Raw genomic sequence first — 22,867 nt, forward strand, 5'->3', positions numbered from 1 at the left:
AAAATTTAAAAAAAAAAAAAAAAAAAAAATAGCCAATTTTGAAACTAAAAATCTCTTGAAACATTTAGAGTAAAATCAAAATTTTAAAGACTCAGAATACTTTAAATCCATTTAATTTTATATGTTTCGCTTCGCAATTGCTTCCCCCAGATCAAACGACAATCATACAAAAATTCGAATTTTACAGATTACAGAAGTGTTTCTTCTTTTAGATTGGATTGGGTTGATTTAAAAAAATAAAATAAAAAATCAATTCGAATTTTCGAGAGCAATGAAAAGCTTTAAAAACAAAAAAATTCCAAATGCCTTTTGGATCCATTAAATCTTATATGTTTCGTTTTTGCTTCCGAGTTCTCCATTCCAGATAAAGCGAGAACTACGGAGAAATTCGAATTTTACAGTTTAAAGAAGCGTTTCTCTCCACATCTCGCATTTGCTGCCGTATTTAGATCGGTGCGGGCGGATCATCCGAGAAAACGTCAACCGGAGAGAGAGTGCTAAATGCTTAATGCATGAACTCAAAACTTCAAAAATTAGATGGAAAGTCTTAAAAAAAAGTAATATTTAGAGAGACGCTAAATTTAGACCGCGCTGTCGGAAGTTTCAGTTTCACGGTAGAGACCCTATCTTAAAGAAGTGATTGTTTTCATAACGCGACATCGCGGAATTATTTGTGTCGGTCGTGTATTTTATTTTGCACTCTGATTAGTAATTGGATTTTTAGTTTAATTGAAGTATTAGAATTTATATCATTGGTTAGACGATTCTCACTGAAAGGAAAATGAATCCATGATGTCATTTAACATCCGTATTTTTTTAAGTGATTAGTTAATTATTACCTCTTTACAAGCAACGGCAGACATTAATTGAGTTTGAGAACTATTTTTTCCTCTTAATCTTAACTTGTAAAAGCGTTGTGCTTAACAATATCAGGAAATGAAGTGGTTAATAAAGAAGCAATGGTTCATTAAAAAGTAATTACCTATTTTTTTTTTTTTTTTTTNTTTTTTTTTTTTTTTTTTTTTTTTTTTTTTTTTTTTTTTTTTTTACGCTTTGTTACAAACAATTTTTAACTAAGTTAAAAAAAAAATTAATGAAGAAATGAAATGAAAAGTGAATTTTGTTTCATAAGTTTATTCAGTTGGTAAAACTATAATTTAAATTAAAATACGGAAAACTATCATTCTGCTTTGCTAAGCGCATTTTTTGCATTCAAGTTTCAAACGTTGCAACTGAAAATTGCTTTTTTCGATCATTTCAATATCAATAAAATTGTATATTCTGAACAATATAATTGTCTGAATAAATTAATAAACTATATTTTTAATGAAAACACGAATAATAACACTAATAATACGAAGTATACATAAAAGTAGATTTATTTTTTATTTCAATTAATAAGCCATATGTAACATTAAGCCATGTAATTTCTATCTAGTTTCTTGTTTAGGTCAGAGAAGGGATTGACAACTTAATTTACAGTATCTTTTCAAGATTATGCACCTCAGTTTTAATAAATCTATCATACAATTCAACTTATTTAGAATTTTGTCTTTGAAGAAAAAGCATACGCTAAATAAAATATTTATTTATTTTTGTGAAAAAGTAACAGAAATCTACTGTTTGCAAAATTTACTTCCCGTTCCCGGTCTGAGTTGCCTAAAATAACTGTTTGAAGTACCCGGCAAAAGAATGTGACTAGCAAATAATTCTAGAGAAATACTACGAACAACTCGTTTAAATTTCAATATCTAGGCTAATCTAATCAATTAAGACCCCATTTAGTTCAATGAAAGCAATTTTTTTCGCCAACTGTTGGTCGACAAACCATGTACAAACTTAGGACGTTAAAGGCTGTTCCTCAAAGGCTCTGAAGTTATTTGAAATTACTCTTTTTAGCGAACAATATTCTATTTTAATAAATAGTGTGAGTTTGTAACGGCATTTATAACTGTTAGGTTAAGTTTGGCCTGCATCTTCTATACTAATTATGCTTCTACACTGTTATTATGATGAAGAGCCTAAGATTTTTGCAAAAATGAAAGGCGTTTTCAATTTAAAATTGTAATATTTGAAAAGTTTACTACTGTTTTGTTTTGTTTTGATTCGTAAATCTGAGCAAAATCTGAAAATTATTCATTAATTTTAATGGTTTTCATCTTGGTGGAAAAGTCTCACCAAATTGGAGACTTTTTCAAAAAGAAAAGTTCAATAATTTTTTTAAACATTTTATATTTTTGTTTGTTCTAAAGCCAAATAATTCTTTACGATTAGATATTAGTGTAAAAAGTTTAAAATTACACATTTGTTTTGAGTTAAAGGAACTCAAACAGTGCATTTTTTTTTCTTTTTTTGGCCATGGAACTACAAAAAACATCCGTAAGAGAAGAAATTCTCCGTATTGACATAACAAAGTCAACAATCCGAATTCAATTTCAAACAATTTGAATGGCAAAAAATTTCATTGTAAAAAAAAATCAAAACTATCATTATTTATTTTATTCCATTTTATTTTATTCTATTCTATTTTATTTTATTTTGAAGAAGATGATAAACCATGCAATTTTATAATGCGTGGAGAAATTCAAAAATGAGTAAAACGTCATAAGAAATTAAAGAAAGTAATGGAAAAGGTATTTTAAGAGGATACTATCTTATATTGAAATGTGTAATACTTTGTTTAGTTTTAAATAGGGAACGATTTTGGCCGTCATTTAAAAAAAATTATTCTTTTCAAATAATTTTCGCTTGAAAAAAAAAACAAATTTAATTTTTCTGTTATTGCGAATAAATTTTGTTAAAAAACGGAGACTATGGCTTTCATTTTTAATCATCACATTTATCTCAACTAATTTACTTCTTTTGAATAAATTTCTGAATGAAACTTTCTATTTTATTAATGTTTTTCTCTTTTTTAATTGAATACAAAAATGTACTTAAACTACATAAATTAATGAATACTGAATTTATTCAATAATTAGGCACATTTTACAGATTGATTAATAAGTTTAGTTTAAAATATCAGAGAAACGATACTCTTTCCTAAAATAACAACCTTTTTTTATATTATTTTAATCATACAATTTCTTTGAATCTAAACAAGTCGACTAAAATAAACATATTTTGAATAAATTCTATCACGTAATGCATCTCGTCAAACACCAGTTTAAAACAACAAAAAAATTTGTTTTTTCATAATCTTATTTCTGAATTTTGTTTTACGAGATAATGAACTCAGGAATTTTTCAGCAGATACAAAGAAACGTAAATAGATATGCAAATTCGTTGCACTTATCACTACATTTCCAGTAGTCTGACTAATCGTCTATTATCGCACGAAATGTTTATTCATATGTTTATTCGTAACGAATATTCATGGTTTGAATTTTGAAATCTGACAAAACTTAGTAATTGAGTCAGTAAATTTACGTTGATTCATTTCTTTATTTTAGAATCACCAACTACTGTAATCTTCTAGCTTTTCTATTAAAAGATCAAAGTGTTGCAAAATGATTCGCTGCATTAGTGAAAACTGAAAAATAGAAAAAAGGGACAAATAGAAAAAGAGAAAGAGAAATAAATTATGATAAAGTGAGAATTCGTGTTTTGTGCCCTTTTCTTAATTGAAATAATGTATATAAAATAAATTTAAAAACAACTTGATCAATTAAATTATAAATATTCGATTCCAATTTTCATATTTTAAGCTTTATTGTGAAAAAAATCTTGTATTAAATAATCAATAAAATTATAAAAATTCAATTGTTTATTATCTTATTAAATGCCTTATTGTGAAAAAAATATCGAATGTTTAACAATAAAAATGCATTTGGTAATCTGTAAATTAATTGTGTGGTAAAAATAAGTCCTGTTTAAAGGAATGTTTCATTAAAATCAGGAAATACACTAAAATTAATCATAAAATTTTGGATACAGTTATAAAATTCGTTTATACAAAGATGATTCAATGCAAAAATTTATTTTCAATAATTGCTTATTATTTTTTATTATTTTATTTAACAGCAGTCGAAAGACTTTTGAATTTTAAACTATGTAATTTTTTACAACTTTTTAAAGAATGTAATTTTCTAAGGCGAATTACAAAATTGGAACGAAATTAATCAGATAGTTCCAAAGGAATCGAATTTTAAATATACGATTTCGTTAAAATTCCATTTCTCAGAAACCGATTTCAATTCAAATTTTGTATATTGTCTTCTAAAATTACACTCCTTAAATTTTCTTATACTTTAAATCTTTTTTTTTGGTTGCATATTTTAAATGAGATTGTGGTAATAATCATCTGGCTCATTCAATAAAACTGCAATTTTTAAAAAAAAAATATTTAAGTCAGTCATATACATAAATCATGACATATTATTGACGAAATTGTGTGTTATTGAATAATGCAAAATAAACAGAAAACGCATTAGCCCTTATCACGCTATAAATGTGCTGGTTCTAGATCATTCACATAAATACTACTTTCTTAGCTTAGTTAATTACACATTAAAACGCACATATTTACAATATTTGTGAAACGCAATATTTGCAACTTTGGGAAACTTATGTGAGGTTGATTTGTTTGCTTGCTCGAATTGATTTGTTCATTCAAAAGTTAATTAGAAATCTCCGATTTCTATGTCAACCTAATCAGTACAAACTACTTTTTAAATTTGCATACCAACATCATTAAATGTATGAACTTTTTTAGAATCATATATAATCAATGGACGAAGAGTATCTAAAAAAAATCATTAATTATAGTTCTTTCAAGAAACATTTATACAGAATAATAAAGAATTTTTTTAAAATCTCTTATAAAATTTTTTTTTAGTGTGATGGAGATGAATATCACGTCTTATCTTGCTTCTCAATTCTTTAGAAATGGAATTATATGTATGCAATGTCAGTTGAAACACGTTTGTTAACTTTTTTTCTGTCTAGAATAGTGGTGACTGGAAAAGATAGTTCTAAAGCTGCTCCCCTCTAATATTGAAGTGTAGGAAAACTAAGCATTCATAGGTACATATATATATATANAAATGAATATATATATATATACACACCTGTGAAAATAGGAATAAATATTTCGTTATCAAATCATTGAAAAGCATTCCTCAATCAAATCTGGTGCACAGTATTGGTTTTCATAATTTATATTTTTATAAGAAGAAAACTTGGAGCACGCTGACTGTCTTCCAACTTCAGAGAAATTAAACATCATGGAATCGAAAGTTTGATGGCCTGCGTAGGCATAGCGTAAGACAGCAGCATGATCCTGTCCCCCATACGTTTCAAAGAGTGTCGGACATAAGTACAGACTATAGTTGCTTTCCTAGGGATTCCGTTGATACTGGTTTCAATTTTATTGACGGCAACATAGACCTCATCATGTCAAGGATTTTCTAGAGTTTGAAGATGTTCTCCGATTGCACAAGCCCTCGAAACGTTCAGACCTCAACCCATTAGAATGTGTATTTTATTTTATTTTATTTTATTTTATTTTATTTTATTTTATTTTATTTTATTTCATTTCATTTCATTTCATTTCATTTCATTTCATTTTATTTTATTTTATTTTATTTTATTTCATTTTATTTTATTACCGTAGTTGAACAGATGACCCAATTTTGAGTTTACGATTACTAATGTTCAACACCATAGCGTTGTAATTTTGAACCCGATCCAGAAGACGATTAAACTTCTGGATCGAATATTGGACGAAATTTGCCTTCGTGGAGAACTTTTTGATGGAACTAACCCGCATTTGCATTACATAGAGAGGTTCGAAAATCTCCCACGGTTAGCTTGACCGCAAGGGAACTCTAACCCTTGATGTGTCTACCACTGAGGATATTTTACGTTAGCACTGCAGTCGGTGTGAGATAGGTGCAGAATTCGCATCGACCTGCCATCGCTGGGATTCGAACTTGAGTCTCCACATTGGGAAGAAATTTGTAGATTCCCTGAGCCACCACCGCTCTATAGAGAATGTATGGGACACATTGGGGAGGGCAAATGTAATTCGATTGTACAAAAACACCTAAACTGCCTTATTTTAATTATAAAATCACATTGTAAGGCCTGTAAGACATGGGGAAAAAAGACTAATAGAAGACAATTTTTCCTGTTAGACCTTTTTTTTTAGGTTCGATTCAGTAACCACTGTTTATTTCCTCAGACAACGATGAGAATTACTTTCGATCATGCAAGTGAATCGTGCATTACAATAACTAAATGGTTATTACCTTTTCTCCGTATTAACCCGCATTAACCTTTGAACTTTTGTTCAAGCCAAATTTCATTAAAATCTGTAAATAATAAAATCTGAATATTTTTTTTAAAATTTTACACAACAGTGTATATTTACCTTTGCTAATATGCTTGATAAGAAACCTTCTTTTTGCAACGGATACATTCAGATTGGAATAAATGGAACAAGCAACAATCCCTTCTTGATTCTTGCGGAGTTCAGAGATTGTTAGAACTCGACCGGAGAGACTTTTCTTCATATTGCTTGGTAAAGTCCCTCTTTCACCATTTTTTTCTACATACCATCTATACTTGATTGATTCTGCTGGCAAACTGATGAAGCTGTCGATATTCAAAGTGATTGTCTCTCCCAGGTATAGAAATCCTAAGTCTTTGAAACATATATTGTATGTTTAATCCTAATGAAACTAAAACAAGTGGGGGCTGTGTTATTTTAAAGGTTATCCTTAAAACCTTATCCTTAATTATTTTATGTTATTTCAAGTATTTGTAAATCAAGGAAAAAAAATAGCAAAATCAGCCCTGAATTATATCGGATTTTCCTTATCAAATATATTTAATTTTCACATCAATACGCAGATAATAATTTCCAATTTCTGGTGAAATACTGTACTCAAATGCTTATACGAGTATTTGCTAAACTAAGTTCTGTAAAGGTTCATTTCTGACCAAGCTTATAGAAAAAGTGGGGGATAGTTTGTTTCCCTTTTTGGAGTTAGTGTTTCCTTATAATCTGCACTGCATTCAGAACTGCACTGTTGTAATTTTGAATATTAATTTGGACAGCTCAGCTGTTCGACGCAGGACAAAGTAAACAAATAAATAACTAAACAGATCAGTAAATAAAAATGACAAGCATATAAACATGGGGCTATTTTTCCAGAACTAGCATATTTGAAGAGTGAAAATGTCTTCTCAAATTCAGTAATTTTGAAGGTATCTTATTCTTGTGTACTATGATAACTTGTTATGGTGGTTTATTAACTCTTATGGTGGTTTATTAACTCTTATGAGTTAATAAATCTCATGGCTATGATGATTTATTAACTCTTTGCGTAGATCACTGTTCACTTACAAGGTTCAAATTTCAGGAAATCGTTTTAGTACACATTAGCAATTTCAGTACATAAAAATTTCAGAAATTAATAATTTTCAAAAAAATGCAAATAAATAAATAAATAAATACAAGATGTCCTTTTTCCATAAAATGAAGACACTTTGCAGAGTTTACCTCAAATTTTTCATATTTAGAAACGCATTAAAAAACTAAATACGTTTTTAAATAAACTATGCAGTTTGACATTAACTAATTTGTTAGAGTTAGCAATTAGATAATATTGCAAAGGAACTTTTATAGCAGCGGATTTGTAAATCAGTAACCATTTTGAACTAAATTGCATTTATCAAAATTAATTCAGCAAACAAAGACTTATTGTTAAAAGTAATTAAATTCCATGTACTAAACGTTTTGTTTAATGACTCAATAAATATAAATTATTATTTATTATTAAATAATATTATGTTTAAATTGATTGTTACTGATACCTACGCTATAATTCCTTATCCCTAAAATGATGGCGATTGCATGAATAACCTCTTAATAATGAAAGAAAAAATAAAATTAACTGAAATTTTTTCGGTGTCGAAATAGGTTTTTTTTTTCAATTTAAAAAAACTTATTTTCCAATTATTATTTATTCTCTTCTGCATGTAATTTAAAAAAATGTTATGAAAAGAACCTTGAACCACCCCTTACGGCAGAGAGCCGTGGGATTTAATTCTCAGTAATTGAATGCACCCACGTGGTGTAAATAGAACACAAATCAATTAGAACTCCGCTTATTTCTTTTCAATCAATTTGTTACCGATTTTATTAACATTTATGAATTATTTTATTATTTGTGAATTATTTTTTTCTTATTGCTTATATTCTATTTAATTAATTATTTTTTTCATTGACAATAAAAAATTTTTTTTGACTTCCCCCGTTTCTGCAAAAATATCTATTTATATCTATACTGTTATATTTTAGTTGAATTGAAATCTTTTGTAATTTTTTCCTCAAACTTTTACTTCCAGGTGTCCAGTTATTGCAACATAGTTTCAGGTTTGTTTCATTTTCTAATAACCATAATTTGTTTATAAAACTAGTACAGTTAAAATTGTCAATAATACCTTGATAAAACAGTATCGAAATAAAAACAAGGAAGTTAATTTATTTTTATCCTTTGAACATAATTGAACTCTTATTTATAATGGGTAATTTAAGCGTGCCTAGCGAAATTAAATAGAAAAATTTAATTAATTATTGTTATTTTAGCTACAATTTTGAAATTAGTTTTCAAATATTTTGAGAGGCTAATTGCAAACGTAGTTCTTTGCGGTTTTATTTTCTATGCTTTTTAGACGTTTATTAAAGTTGATAATAATAGTTCAAATTTTATAAAAGATTTATTAAGTTTGAATTATAAAAAGTACAAAATTATTATTTTGACATAAATATAAATACATTGGTTATTTTCATATATTGGTTTTATTTGCATGAATATAAATACAAAACTGTATGCTTTATACATAAAAATTTTAGTACCCTTTGAGCTATTCAATTAACTTTTGATTTCGTTTCATTGTATTTAGCACAAAAAATGCAAAAGAATTCATTTTTAATATGTTAAAATAACAGTTTTTGACTTATAAACAGGAATTAAAATTGTACTTTTTATACTTCATACACAGTAAAGCCTTCTTAACTTCCAAACTATGAGTCCTACACAGTGTAAAAAAATGCGTATGAGACAATGCCGCACTTGTCTAGATAGTAATGTTGAAGTTTTTTCCCTTTAGAAACTGGCCTATATTCTATTTTTTAAATTGTATTTTATTTCATATAAAACTTTTACAGTCATAATGCTAAATTTAGTTTTAAAAAGTAAATTTTAATTCCCTTTGTTAAGAAGCACATTTTAACAAGAGATTTTTTAAAGTATTCAATCACCAGTTTTTCTTTTTTTTTATTTACTTTTAAAATTTGTCTGAAAAATTTAAAATAGTTTTTCAGAAAAACTCATGAAACAGTAAAACTGATAGAATGAACTTTTTTGTTAATGGGGCGCAGTTTAAAAAAAAAGCTTTTTTTTCTTAATTTTTAGCCTATGATTTTTCATTTGCGTATAAAGTCAATTTTTTCGAAGAAATAGTAAATCATTTGGAAATAAATTTAAAATTCTAAATTTCCAATTTAAAAATACTTTCTAAAAGGGCAGAGAATTGAAACAAAAAATTTTTTTGAAAATTAATTTAGTATTCTTTTAGATTTAGAGAACTTCATCAAAGTACTTGCATTTATTTACACTAAAAATTTGCTTTAAAAATTTACTTTAATGTAGTTTTTCGGAGAAAAGTGTTAAATGAGTGGAACTAATTGCAATGAACGTTTTTGCTAATGGGGAGCAGTTTGAAAAAGGCTCTTTTTTTAATTTGTAGCCAAGGATTTTTTGGATGTGTTTAAAGTCAATTTTTTTCAAAGAAATATTGAATCATTTGGAAATAAATTTAAAATTCAAATTTTCCAATTAAAAAAAACATTCCAAAAGGATAGAGAATTGAAACAAAAAATGTTTTTAGTATTCCTTTAGATTTAAAGAAATTTCATGACTGACTTGTATTTTACCAAGATTGGCTAAATAAACTCCATGTAACTTTTTTTTTATTTTTATATATTTATTATTTAAATTTATTTATTATTTATTATAGAATTAGAATATACTATAAAAGATGCAGCATGCAATTTAAAGTGATTCGAATAATAACTATTATCATTTTGGATTTAAGTGACAGAAATGATTTTAAACTTAGTGCACTGCGCGTAAGACTGACACACCAACCGCAATAATTTTATTTTAGTTTGCATATTATTTATGCAATATATTTAAAAATATTAAAATGATCTATATTTTCAGGACGTTGCCTTGTGGATTTTAGAAAATTTTTATGAATAAGCATATTTAGAATAATTTGTTTAAATACTGTGTCTTTTTCTGTAGTTTAAAGATTTTATTAAAAAAGAAATAAAATCCATTGAGACACTTCTTCTTTTACAAATCAATTTTAACAGCAATAGTTTCTAAACTGTGTAAAATGTATCAATGCTTTGATATTACTAAACCAGATGTTCAATGAGATTTGAAAAACAAGCAGCTAAGGATTTGGGAATTACATATTGATGAAGAACTTTCTCATTTTAAAACCAATTACTTTTATTTTACAGGAAAAATAATTAAAAATTTAGAAATCTCATCTCGCAGCAGCTGAAATGAAATTCTTATTAGTAAATTCGTGCTACCACAATATCGTGCTTCTTGTTAACTGTTGCAACTTCATATCTGGAAGTAGTGGTTTTTCCCCGTGATAACAAGAAGAAAAAAATATTTTTTTCGTAACTCGAAGTTATTGGTTTCCTTTAGACAAAACCGGTCGTGACAGGGCTTTAGAACATCTATTTTTATGTTCTTTGAATTTTCTGTATCTGTGTGCTAACTAGTTATAAAGATTTTTATTTTTGTTTATATAAAAAATTTTATAGTTTTTATTAAGACAAACAAAAGGCTACAGACAATTTCAAGAATTAAAAATAACATATTAGAAATTAATTACTTTAATTTTCAATTTGAAAACAAAATGGTATTAAATCATTTTATTAGAGCAAATGCTTGAGAACAAGTTACTCTATTATAGCAACGCTTGAGTAACATAATATTTTTATATGATAATGTTTGGGTAACAAATTGATCTATAATAATATAATTATTATAGATCAATATATAATAATTGATCTGTAACAAATTGATATGTCTGAGTAAGAAACTATTCTATTCTTACAATATATGAGTATCAAAAAAATTTTTAGTAACAATTTATTCTGTTATAATAAAGTTTAAGTAATTTGAAAATCGTACAGAACGTTAATTCTCAGTTATCATTTTTCTCATAAAAAATATTAATACAGATATATCTTATTTCTTAATGCCGAAAAACAAGAGGTTTTAATTTTATTTTTTAGGGGGGAGGGGCAGGCCTGTTGAAATATACCATTGAATCATGTTGAAATATACCATATAAATCATTTTTTTTTTACATTAGAGTGATTGATTTTAAATTGTGCTTTTTTATTTAATTTTAAAGCAGTTCTAACCATTTTATTAGCTTATTCTCAATTGATAACAGTTTGGTATTAGCTAACTACTTATTTTAATTATCTGAACAACTTATTACTTTCTTAAAATTGACTTTTATTTTTATAATTGTTTTAACTATTTAAAGTTATACTTACTAATAGGTACTATTCGTATTCGAAAATTTAACTTTTTCACTTTGGGGTGGAATACTTTTTCAGACTGAGCTAGATTGACTGAGAAGTAATTAAAATCGACGTCTTGTTCTGTTATAGGGCTTATTCGAAATTCATAACCTTTGTTTCCGATGACTATATTCCAGGGTGAAGTGTCTAGAGAATAAAATAAGAATTTTTACGTGCTAACCAAAAGGTACAAATATTTTTTAATTCTTAATTTTAAGATATTTATTTACCTGCGATATTTATCACCTTCATTTTGATTATCATTTTGATTTTGATCATTATTCAAAATTAAAGGTTTCAAGCTTTAAGCTGTGTTTTTTATTATGAAGTAGTCTTGAAAAAATATCTTATTACGTAATATTTAATGATAAGAGCATTTAAAACGGTATCTATATTAATTGACCGTTTAACAGTTATTAAAAAGTAAATAAGTTATCATAACTTTTATTAGAAGTTTTGTGTAAAACTGAATCTAGCGTAACATGCAATTAAAATAGGAGATAAAGTAAAATATAACCGTTTTACAATTATTGAAGAATAAATAAATTACAGATATTTTTATTTTAAGTTTTGTATAAAACTTAAGCTAGCGTAATATGTAGTTAAAATATGAATATAAAATTGTGAAAAATTATTAGGAATTCATCAAAATTCATCGAAACTCACTAAGTCCCCAATTCATTAATTCACCAATTTATAAAAAGACATTAAACTAGTTTTTATAGTAACCAGATATTAAATAAAAATATAAGAAAAAAGATTGTAACTGCAATTGTAGAGGAAGTTGCTATAGTTACCGAGTAAAATAATTAGAAATTTTCGCTCTTTTAGAATTAGGAATTACATCTGTGAAACCAAATCTGTGTTAATACAATAAAACTTTTTTGGTAATTGAGCTTTCAACTGAATATTTTTTATTTTATATGTAACAATTTAATTAATGAATTAATATTTCAAAAAACTGTATTAACATCAAGTGTCATGAACTACAAGTTCAAAAAATGTCTTCGAACTTGTGTCGTATGAAAAGTATCTTATTAACGATTGAAAATTTGAGCAAGATATAGGGAGAGTATGAACTAATTGTAGGAATTGAAAAAAGTATGGTCAAAACTATCAGAATACTGAAAAATTTATCGTGTCCATGTTTCTTGCCCTATGGGTCCACTAAAAAGCTCGGCAATTTTTAACTAAGCGCTTTCTTAAACACTTTAGTAAAATTAACAATAAAGTATGGTTTTATAATCTGTGATAACATTTGGTAAATGTGACAAAATTTGGTTATTTTATAATTATAGCTTAAAACATGGCATAAAAACCATTTATTCTGTTAAATCTCTTCAGTTTTTACTAAATGCGTGGTAATCAGAATTATAATTTTGAAAGCCGAAATTTCTAGTAAAACGTTACCATTTGAACGGAAAAATTACTAAATGAATGGTTTAAATACCCCATATTTTGGTTCAGAATTTTTTCAATTTTCTTTTAAAAACAGAAATGTTATCACATACAATACGATAATTTTACAAGAAATTTTTTTCTCTGTGATTTTTATTTTATTGAAATTTTGCTTCACCTTTAAAGTGAAACAGAATTAGATACTTTTATTGAGAATAATGTTGAAAAAAATGTATATCTGACATTTGTTTTAGCTGTAGGTTCGTGACCGATTCGTCTCCGACTGTAGTTGTGTTTTCCACGAAGGGTAACATGTTCGTGAACATAACGCGTACTTCGACCTTATTTATGAGTTCCTAAAAGTATTTCAACAAAATAAAATAAGACTCTTACTGGAATTGTAAAACATTTCTGAAATTTAAAAATAACAATGAATGAAGTAGTTTAACCAAAATGAAAAACGGAACATTTTAAAAACATCAGAATGCCACTTACTAAGATGCATTTGTAATGGCTCGAGGAGCTTAACTTACAAATCGTAATTAATATTTCAAATTTGCGAAATAACACGCATAAACGCATTTTTCTGAAAAAGCATACTATTTTTTGACGAATTTTGATTCTTCACCATCAAAATATTTAGAATGAGTAATCGCAATCTGGAAAATATGGCCCAAAATATGGCCCTCTTTGACGCAGATGAGACACCTGTGTCCCTTATATATATTTTTTTCTGGTGTTCTAATTACAAGCAAAAATATACTTTGGTGTATTTTAATTATGAGAAACAGTCTAATAGTTGAAAGTCTAATTGTACTAAAAAATCTGTTTGATTATCGGAATTATATTTGTATAAAATATAAAATCCGAAAAATAAAGAAATAAATAATAGTTTGAAAATATTTTTTTTCATTCATATTCTAAAATTTATCAATAATAGATTTTGTAAATTAAAGAAATTCTAATGATGAATAACTGTTTCTCTTAGATCTAAATAAGTGCAAATAAGTGTAAATTGTTTTGAAAAATTATTGTTTGAAAGGGAGTTGTGTTAGGAGGATTTTACTTATAACGCAGAAAAATAAACACCGGTGTTTTATGCTGTATTTCATAACCATAAATTATTAAAATTCTAAATGTAATATTTTTCAATTATTTTAATCTAAATTAATACAAAATATGTTTCTCTTAGATCTAAATAAGTGCAAATATGAAAAATTATTGCTTGAGAGTGAGTTGTCTTAGGAAGATTTGACTTCGCTGGAAAGAAAAAAAAACACCCTGTTTCGTGCTGTGTTTCATACTCATTAATTATTAAAATGCTAAATGTAATATTTTTCAATTATTTTAATCTAAATTAATACAACATATTGAAAAAAATATAAAAAATATGTTTAATAAAAATTCTATTTCGAAAGGTTAAGACTGTAACGCGGTCAAAATTTTGGGTTCTTAATGTTAAGTATAACAAACTAAAAAGTATCATTAAATTCATTTTTTTGAAATAATTATAAAAATAAACTTTTCTCGTACAATTATTTTCAGATAAATAAATTTCATAATAGTGCATTATATATAGTAGAAATTTAATACAATATATTAGAAATAAGCAAAAAGTGAATTAACGTTAAGAGGCCCTAACTTTTGACCAGTTTCCTGCTCAAATTATTGGAAACATATTTTCCAACTCCCTCCCATGTTTTGAAGGTATAGAGTCCAGTTCCGTTGAAAAAGGATGTTTATTCCAAGAAAGTGCGTTTTGCGTTGTGATTTCGTAACTTGAAACATCTCCTGCCCAAATATTTCAATATATTAAATGTTACTCCCTCAAATCATTAAGATTACATCTTAATACATGAAAACCCAATAATTAGATAAAAAGTTATTAAAGTATTCTGTCTTTTATTTTGCTCACCATACATATTTATAAAAAAAATTGTTCATTAACTTAATGATCGAAGAGCTTATTGGAACAATATGTATGTTAAAAGGAGGTTTAATGTAATCGAGAAAATCATATTTACATTTATGTAGAAACATCAGAAAGCTGATTACAAAGCTCTTCTTTTTCATTAAAAACCGCTTCAATAGAAGAATTTATTTAAGTTTTATAATTACAACTGATTTTACATGATTTTAAACACAGAAATTTGAGTTTTTTTTATTCCCTCCAAAATTCTATTTAACATGTTTTTACTTAATACGTAGTAACAGCTCTTCAATTATAGCTTGAAAATACGGCACCATAATTAAATTTATTGCACAAAAAATTAATTAAATCTATGGTACATAATTAAATTTGTAGTACAAACCCCCGCCCCCATCTAAAATTGCTACAGAATTTTGAATTTTTTTTTGTTTTGGAATCCGTTAATTCGATTGCATACGTTTACATTACAGAACACAATTTTACGTAATTTATTAAATATCATATTTGTTAAATTTACATAATAATTAATATTATTAAAACATACTATTAATATTTATTATAATTCAATACAACTTTAATTAACAATTTCCTAATTGTTAACGAAATTGAAACTAATGTAATTAACATGCTGCAATTTAAAAACAAAGAAATAACATTTCAATTTTTAAGCATTTAATTTTGTATATAATTAAGGGATAATAACAGGCAATAATATTAAAAAAGAATGATAAAATAAAGAATAATGGTTAAATTAAGTAATAAATAAATAGTTTATCCATATAATATAACCGTTATAACTTAAATTGATTTTATGATGTTAACCACGAAAGATATCTGTATATTATTTGTTTTTTAATGATCGTTTAAGAAGTATCTGATCTTATACTTATGGTAATCTTTAAAGGTCTTTTTTACCTGGATTAATCATAAACTCCTTGGTTTTTTCTCCGGATAATAAATGGAATTCTTGTTTCCAAACAACACTAGGCAAATGGTTTTTATCAGTTCCAAATTTCAAAGCAAGTGTAATTGTTGCTCCAACATTTCGATCCAAAAAACATGTTCCACTGTCTAAATTCCATTCATCACAAGAGAAAGCTGGGCGAAGGTAAAATTCTTCTATACTATAAAAATTCATTCTTTATTTTTTAGACATACATTTAGTTATTATCATATAGCCTTATTACATGCCTGAGAAATTCAACTTTACAGGATAGCTAAAGCAGACGAGAACGAAAATTAAAAAATAATTACATGATAAAATGAAAAATGTTATAATCGTCTGCAAAATTTTTTATCACTTAAAATCATTTCAGTAGTAAAATCATAAACTAGTAACAAATTAATGTAGCATGACAACTTCTCAAATAATTCTTTTCAATTGATTGAATTTTTCTACTCGTTATTTGACATTTTCTATAGCTGCCAAAAACTTTAAAAAAAATTCATAATGAAACTTACAATAAAGCTCACGAAAACTATATTTTTTAATGATTGAAGTTCAAGTTTATGAAGTTCTTTTTAATCGTTTGATTATCTGTTTTATTTTTAAGTAAAATGTGGTTAGATTTTTTTTTGTAACGATGATGAGTATTAAAGAAGTACAAAACATTTTATTTTCTTGTACTTAGAGTAATCGATGCTTTGATTTAAATATTTTAACTTCACATTTTTTTTCTAATTCCAATTTTTTTTTTATATGTGGAATATAATACTTATTTGAAATGCTAACATTGCATATATTTAATCCTTTCAAACCAATAGAAGCACAAATACGAATAAGTGTTACTGCATAATTTGTTACTGGAAAACAAATAGTTACTATATGTTATATACGTTTATACATATAGTTACAACATAAATGCTTTTCGATGCATTATCAATTTAAATTTTTTCCACTATTTATTTCCTCAAAAACAAATTGAAATGCCTGCAAGTGACGTAGTGTGGGCATCTCGATCCTGATTGGTTGTTGAAACGTGACCTTTGTTTACGTTAGCAACTGTTTTTTTTCATTCTATTTCGAGTAAGCCAAGCCCATCAAGTATCAATTTACTTTAGTGACATATTCTATGTTCTAACACAAAGATTCTTTCACAAGGATTTCAATCCTTTCACTATATATTTCTTAAGGTCTGGTTTCTTAGGACAAGCGCCTTATCTGGGCGTCGGCGTGACGTCAACGTCCCGCTGACGCCAACAAAATACTGGTTTGTTAGCTCAAGGCCTGGTTTATTAGAACTAGCGCCTTATCTGGGCGTCAGCGGAAAGTTGATGTAGAGCGGACGCCAAAAAAATACTTTTTTGTTAGCTCAGCCTGAGCAATCGGTCCAACGCAGACATTATCTCTCATTGCGCATGCGTTAATAACGTAAACAAATATTTATTTTGAATTTGTTTTGATTTTGTTATTGTCGACCACTGTTTTAGAGTACAAATAATGACTTTGTCCAACAAAAAACACATTATAGCTGAGCTAAATGAAGAGTGCTATGTTTAATGAAGAAGCTATGTTTAATATCAAAATCAAAATCTTGGCTGATTTCAATGTGCTGTTGGATGTTGTCCGCCATTGCTTCTGTGGTTAACGTCACGTTGTAATCCAACTGCAGTTGAGTTGGACGGCAATTGTAGTTCAAGATGAGCGTTCGATGACGTATACTATCAAGCTCACAAATGGACCAATCAAAGGTTAGCGCTGATTTCCAGCTGACGGCGTCCTGTCCTAAGAAACCAGGCCTTTACTTAACACAAATACAGGCATGAAGCCACGTTGAACATAAACGAACTAATTAGTAGTTATCCATCAAAGTTTGCCAGGTACACAAAACAAAAATATATCACGGTTACAGTAAAATACATAAAAAATAATAAATCCAAGTTAAGTAAAAGATAAAGACGAGAGTGAATTATATTTCAACGAATTCGATTTGCGATACGGTGCTCTATTAAATTAACTTCACGTTAACTAACAAACTTATGTGGTGAAACTTAGCTCAACTTTGACACGCCACTTTGCTTATAAACAATCAGCTGGAGCTGATGTCATAGGTTCACATGTGTGGGTATCTGTATTAGATAGTGGGTAATTTGTGGGATTAGTGGGTAATGTTATTAGATAGGAAAATACTACATTGGGGAGAAGCATTCTCCCAGTTTGACTCATAACTTTGTGGGTTTTAAACTACATATACGACTACTAGGTTGTTTTTATCCAACTTACCAGTTGTACTGGCATATGGAAGAGAACAGTACTCAAAAGAAATATAATCTAGTTATTATTATTTCTTTTTTTAATTTTCCTCTCCTCATATTTCTTCTAAAAGACTGCCAAACAATGAATAATTTATGCATAATAATTGCATAATTATGAAAAATCGAGACATTTTATGGGAGTTTTCTATTGTTTTAAACAAAAAAACAGAAATTAATTAATAGAATTAATTTTTAGAATTTATAAAAGTCTTAAATTTTAAACGTCGAAAAAATAACTCGAAAAACCACTTAAAGTCATAAGGTAAAAGATTCATTTATTTGTTAAAATTTATAATATTTAAATATTTACAACAAGTAAAAATTTTTAATATATTATACATATTTTATTATGTGGTAAGCTCGCTTCATCTTGACGTTAAGTATAGTAGACGATCTAAATATGGAGCACGATGAATTTGTTTAATTTTCCTTGTGAAGAGGTTAGGATACAATGTTTTGTTATTTATATTTGTATAATTAATTTTTTAATGCTGATCTTAAAATGAAAATTTTCCAATACCTGAGTATGATACTTTAACTTGTTTGTTTATTGAGAGAAACTTGTTTTCATCAAACACTTATTTATTTTTATTTATTCCAAGATGAACATATTTATATATATCTAAAACATTAAGCAGAATTGGCATAAATAAAAATTGTACAGGTCATTTATCATACCGTTCTCCTCTTAATATACTTCACTTTAGATTATGCCACACTAAGAAGCCATAACTTACAATAAAAAAGTAAAATAAGAGCATTCTCAGAACAACTACTTGTTGACCAAGGGGGTCATAAGGCTAGGACCTCACAATTCCGGACACCTTTATTTTCCAAATAAACTACTGCTCATCGATATGAAGGTTTCAAGCCGCCATCGGGAATCGAACCACTGTCCTAAACAAAACAGCCGAGTGCCTTAACCACTGTGCCATCGTATCTTATGATTTCCAGTACTTAATTTTTAATGCAAACCAACAAATTGAGTATTTTTTAAATAAAAGTAATTAATTTTCAATTATTTTACTGAAAATACTTACTTTGTTTTACATTTTAAGCAACGTGTTTTCGTTCGAATTTTTTTAGACGAACTAGATTTCGACTTGCGTGGCTTACGAATTCCATTTAATTCTTTCGATAAAAAGCCCTCAATCGAATCAGTGCCTTCGGGTTCCTTCTCCACTGATCTTGACAGCAGAGACTGTCTATTTTTCAATGAGTTATACTTGTGAGATCGTCCTAGTCTGTAGGGTCGATGATAACTAACAAGAATTGATAATTTCAGAAGCTGTAGAATCTGATGGAAAAGTTAACGATAAACAACACAGACGATAAAATAAAAAAATTAGACAAAAAGAAACTCCCAAATAATAATATGGAGTTGTTTAAGATTACCTTTGACATTAATTCATTTAACAGTAAACTATATATATTTTTGAAATATATTGAACATTTACGTATCTTAGAAAAAATATTTATCATTTAGAAAAGTCTTGGTATGTCTTAAACTTAAATTTAAAAAAAAATGTTTAATACGTTTGAAAAATTGAAATTTTAAAAAAAGTGATTAATAAGTTTAAAAAAATAAGTCTTTTGAACAAACGGTTTTATGTTATTAACGGTTATATAGAAAAGTAAAATTATCAAGACATCCTAATATCATCTATATCATTATATAGCTAATTTTCTATATAAATTTTTAAAAATATCTTCTGTGAGAAAATTGAATTGGGTATACTATAGCCTACGTCATAGATCGTGTTATTCCTACTAAATTTAACTAGTAAACAGCATTTTCTGCGAACCTGATTTCTAGCAACAAGTAAAAGCATCAAACGAAGTGTCTTGTTTATAAGTCCCTACTCGCCAGGTTGGAATTGTATTAGTCTAGTTCCTTTGGAAATAGTTTATATTGTTGTTTTACCGAAGTTTACGAATTTAGTAAACATATTTAAAACTCAGTTTATTAATTAAACTAAAAGGTAAATGTTATTCCTAGTAAGTGGAAGTAGTTGTGCTTTTTTCATATTATACCCAATTATTTGAGCAAACGATTTTATATTTACAATACATGTTCTAAATCCCTTTAAAACGCATAAATAAAGACAGAAGAACCTATGTTTTAGAGCTTTTGATTGCCCTATAATCACTTATTAGTAATTACAGCATTTTCTTTTCTTTTTTTAATAAAATTTTTTTATACGAAAATTATTAAATCAAATAATTATTCAAATATGTAATGTAAATTATGCAAAATTGAAAAGTAATTTTAAACATTTTCTTATAGAAAATATGATTGTACGGTTCCTTATTATTATTAAGTTCTTCGGGGACAACTAACAACCTTAAGCAACAATTACGTTTTTCCATAGAAAACACAATTGTTTGATAAAATGGGAGTAAAGGTTATGATTGAATCGTTTTTTCTGAAAACTCTTTATTTGGTTTTTAACTCATGAAGTTAAAACGGCGGGAATCATTTCGTTACCAATTCAGACATAAAGCAATATAGCCTCAAAGAAGAAAAAAAAAAAAAAAAAAAAAAAAAAAANATGAATTAATAGAAAAGAAGCCCCAAAAAAAAAAAAAAAAAAAAAAAAAAAAAGAAATTGCGCGGTCAAGGAAACATTTACTGTCCGATCAAATTCATCCAATGACCTGAAAACCGCATGCGTCATAAGTTTCGCAACATCTAACGCATTGCTTTGACACTGTTGAAGTTTTTCAAGGGCCATTTGTAATATTTATTACTTTATTTGTCATTTATACAGTAAAAGCTCGATATAACGAGAACGGCATAATACGACCGCTATTACAACATGTTCCCTAGTCACCGGTAAAATGCTGATATTAAAGATATATAGAAATTGTATGCTTATAACGAACTGAAAATTACCAGCCTCCCGCTATTACAGCCTATTTTAAGGAAACACATTTCTTTGCTGTTCAAATTAGCAGTGGTATAAGAAAAATAGCAAAGTAGACGAAATTTTTATTCATTTATAGCATCATTTCACCTATATGTTTAACCCTTTATGCTTATAAAGTTATGTGTGGGCATCCACTGACTAAGTTATATTCCTCCTCATAAAAAAAAAATTTCTTGTGCTATTTTTAAGAATTCTGTCGCACACTTGTAGAAGACGGCTTTTTTAAACCACGTACAAATAATGTTCGAATCTATCTCTTCTAGATAGCCTTCTTTACCGCCAAATAACGCCAAAGTCTATTGCATTTAATTATTATTTTTTTTTTTTTGCTTGCATTAAAAACTCCCAGTCCTATTTACAAGCTGTAAGAAAAAGCAATCTACTCTAGATACACGTATTCTACATCAAAATAGTTGCTAAAAATAAAAGGGTAAAGGGTAAATGTGTATATTTCATCCTTCGGTCTTTTTTTTTTTTTATAGTTGTTTCAACATTTTATATTTGCATTCGTTTATAACGACAAGCTCACTATAATTCAGCCTGAAATTGCCATTATAACGTGATTTTCTGTAATTAGAAGGAATTTGAAAATAGATTATATTGAATTGTGAATAGATTATTGAATTGTGAATATAATTATCTTTATGAACAGTAAGATATGAAATATTTATTTGAAATTCATGAAGTAGGAAACAAAACATTCTTAATGCAGATAATTTAAAAAAAAGAATTTAATAAAAAGAATTTAAAAAAAAGAATTGTGAATATAATTTTCTTTATGAAGAGTAAGATATGAAATATTTATTTGAAATTCATGGAAAGGAAACAAAACATTTTTAATGCGGATGGATAGCATAATTTGAAAAAAAAAATAAATAAATCTAAAACAAGTTTATTTCAGTTTCATGATTGATCATGTAGACCTCTAGGCAAATCATCAACTAATATATTTTTGTAATTAGGCGTCTACGTCTGATATTTCTTAGTACCTAATGGAAAAACACAAAAATAGTTGTATTCATATTCCTAAAAAACCTGATTGATTCATAAAAAACCTGAGCTGACCTCATAAAAACCTGACCTGAGCACACTATTATATTTCAAGACTCTTCAAAATTTATAACAGTGTTATTTTATTTGACTAATAAATGAATTACTTTTAAAATTTCATGCTCATAAGGGACTAACTAATTTTAAAATTCATAGACTAAATTTCTAATAGTGTTGCTTAATTTGACACATTTATTGATTATTCATAATATTTAACCCTCATAAAGGATAAAAAAATTTAGAAACCATTAGTTGAATTTCTAACTGTGTTGTTTGATTTGATAAATTGAACCTTGAACTACTTTTTAAAATATATGCACATAAAAAACATCTAAATTAAATTTTAAATCCATCGACTAAATTCCTATAATTATTGTTTAATTTAACAAATAAATGAATTACTTTTTAAAATTTGACGCTTCTAAAGAACATCGAATCTTAACTTAACCGCCATTCACTAAATTTCTAATAGTGGTGTTTAATTTGTCAAAAAAATTAATTTCTTTTAAAATTTAATGTTCATGAATAACATCTAACCAAAGCTAAAAACTACCGACTAAATTTCTAACGGTGTTGCGTGATTTGACAAACAGAAGTTTAAATTACTTCGGAGAATATATAATAATGAAGATCGCCTAAACCAAATTTGAAAATCGTTAACAAAATTTCCAA

At 27.0% G+C, this 22,867-nt stretch overlaps 1 protein-coding gene across 3 annotated transcripts in view; it reads right to left on the bottom strand.

The window, feature by feature from the left end:
• LOC107456436 (uncharacterized) overlaps positions 1–22,867 on the bottom strand; it is a 35,328-nt gene that overhangs the window by 6,914 nt on the left and 5,547 nt on the right. For all 3 annotated transcript variants that reach the window (XM_043047030.2, XM_071182207.1, XM_071182206.1), the window contains exons 2-5: positions 19,256–19,512; positions 15,876–16,084; positions 11,606–11,779; positions 6,374–6,646 (exon numbers count right to left, since the gene is read on the bottom strand). In XM_043047030.2, coding sequence (XP_042902964.1) covers positions 6,374–6,646; positions 11,606–11,779; positions 15,876–16,084; positions 19,256–19,512 — 913 coding nt within the window. The remainder of the gene's footprint in view (positions 1–6,373; positions 6,647–11,605; positions 11,780–15,875; positions 16,085–19,255; positions 19,513–22,867) is intronic.

The sequence above is a fragment of the Parasteatoda tepidariorum genome, chromosome 6 (assembly GCF_043381705.1).
Source record: "Parasteatoda tepidariorum isolate YZ-2023 chromosome 6, CAS_Ptep_4.0, whole genome shotgun sequence".
In the NCBI taxonomy this organism is placed as follows: Eukaryota; Metazoa; Arthropoda; class Arachnida; order Araneae; family Theridiidae; genus Parasteatoda; species Parasteatoda tepidariorum.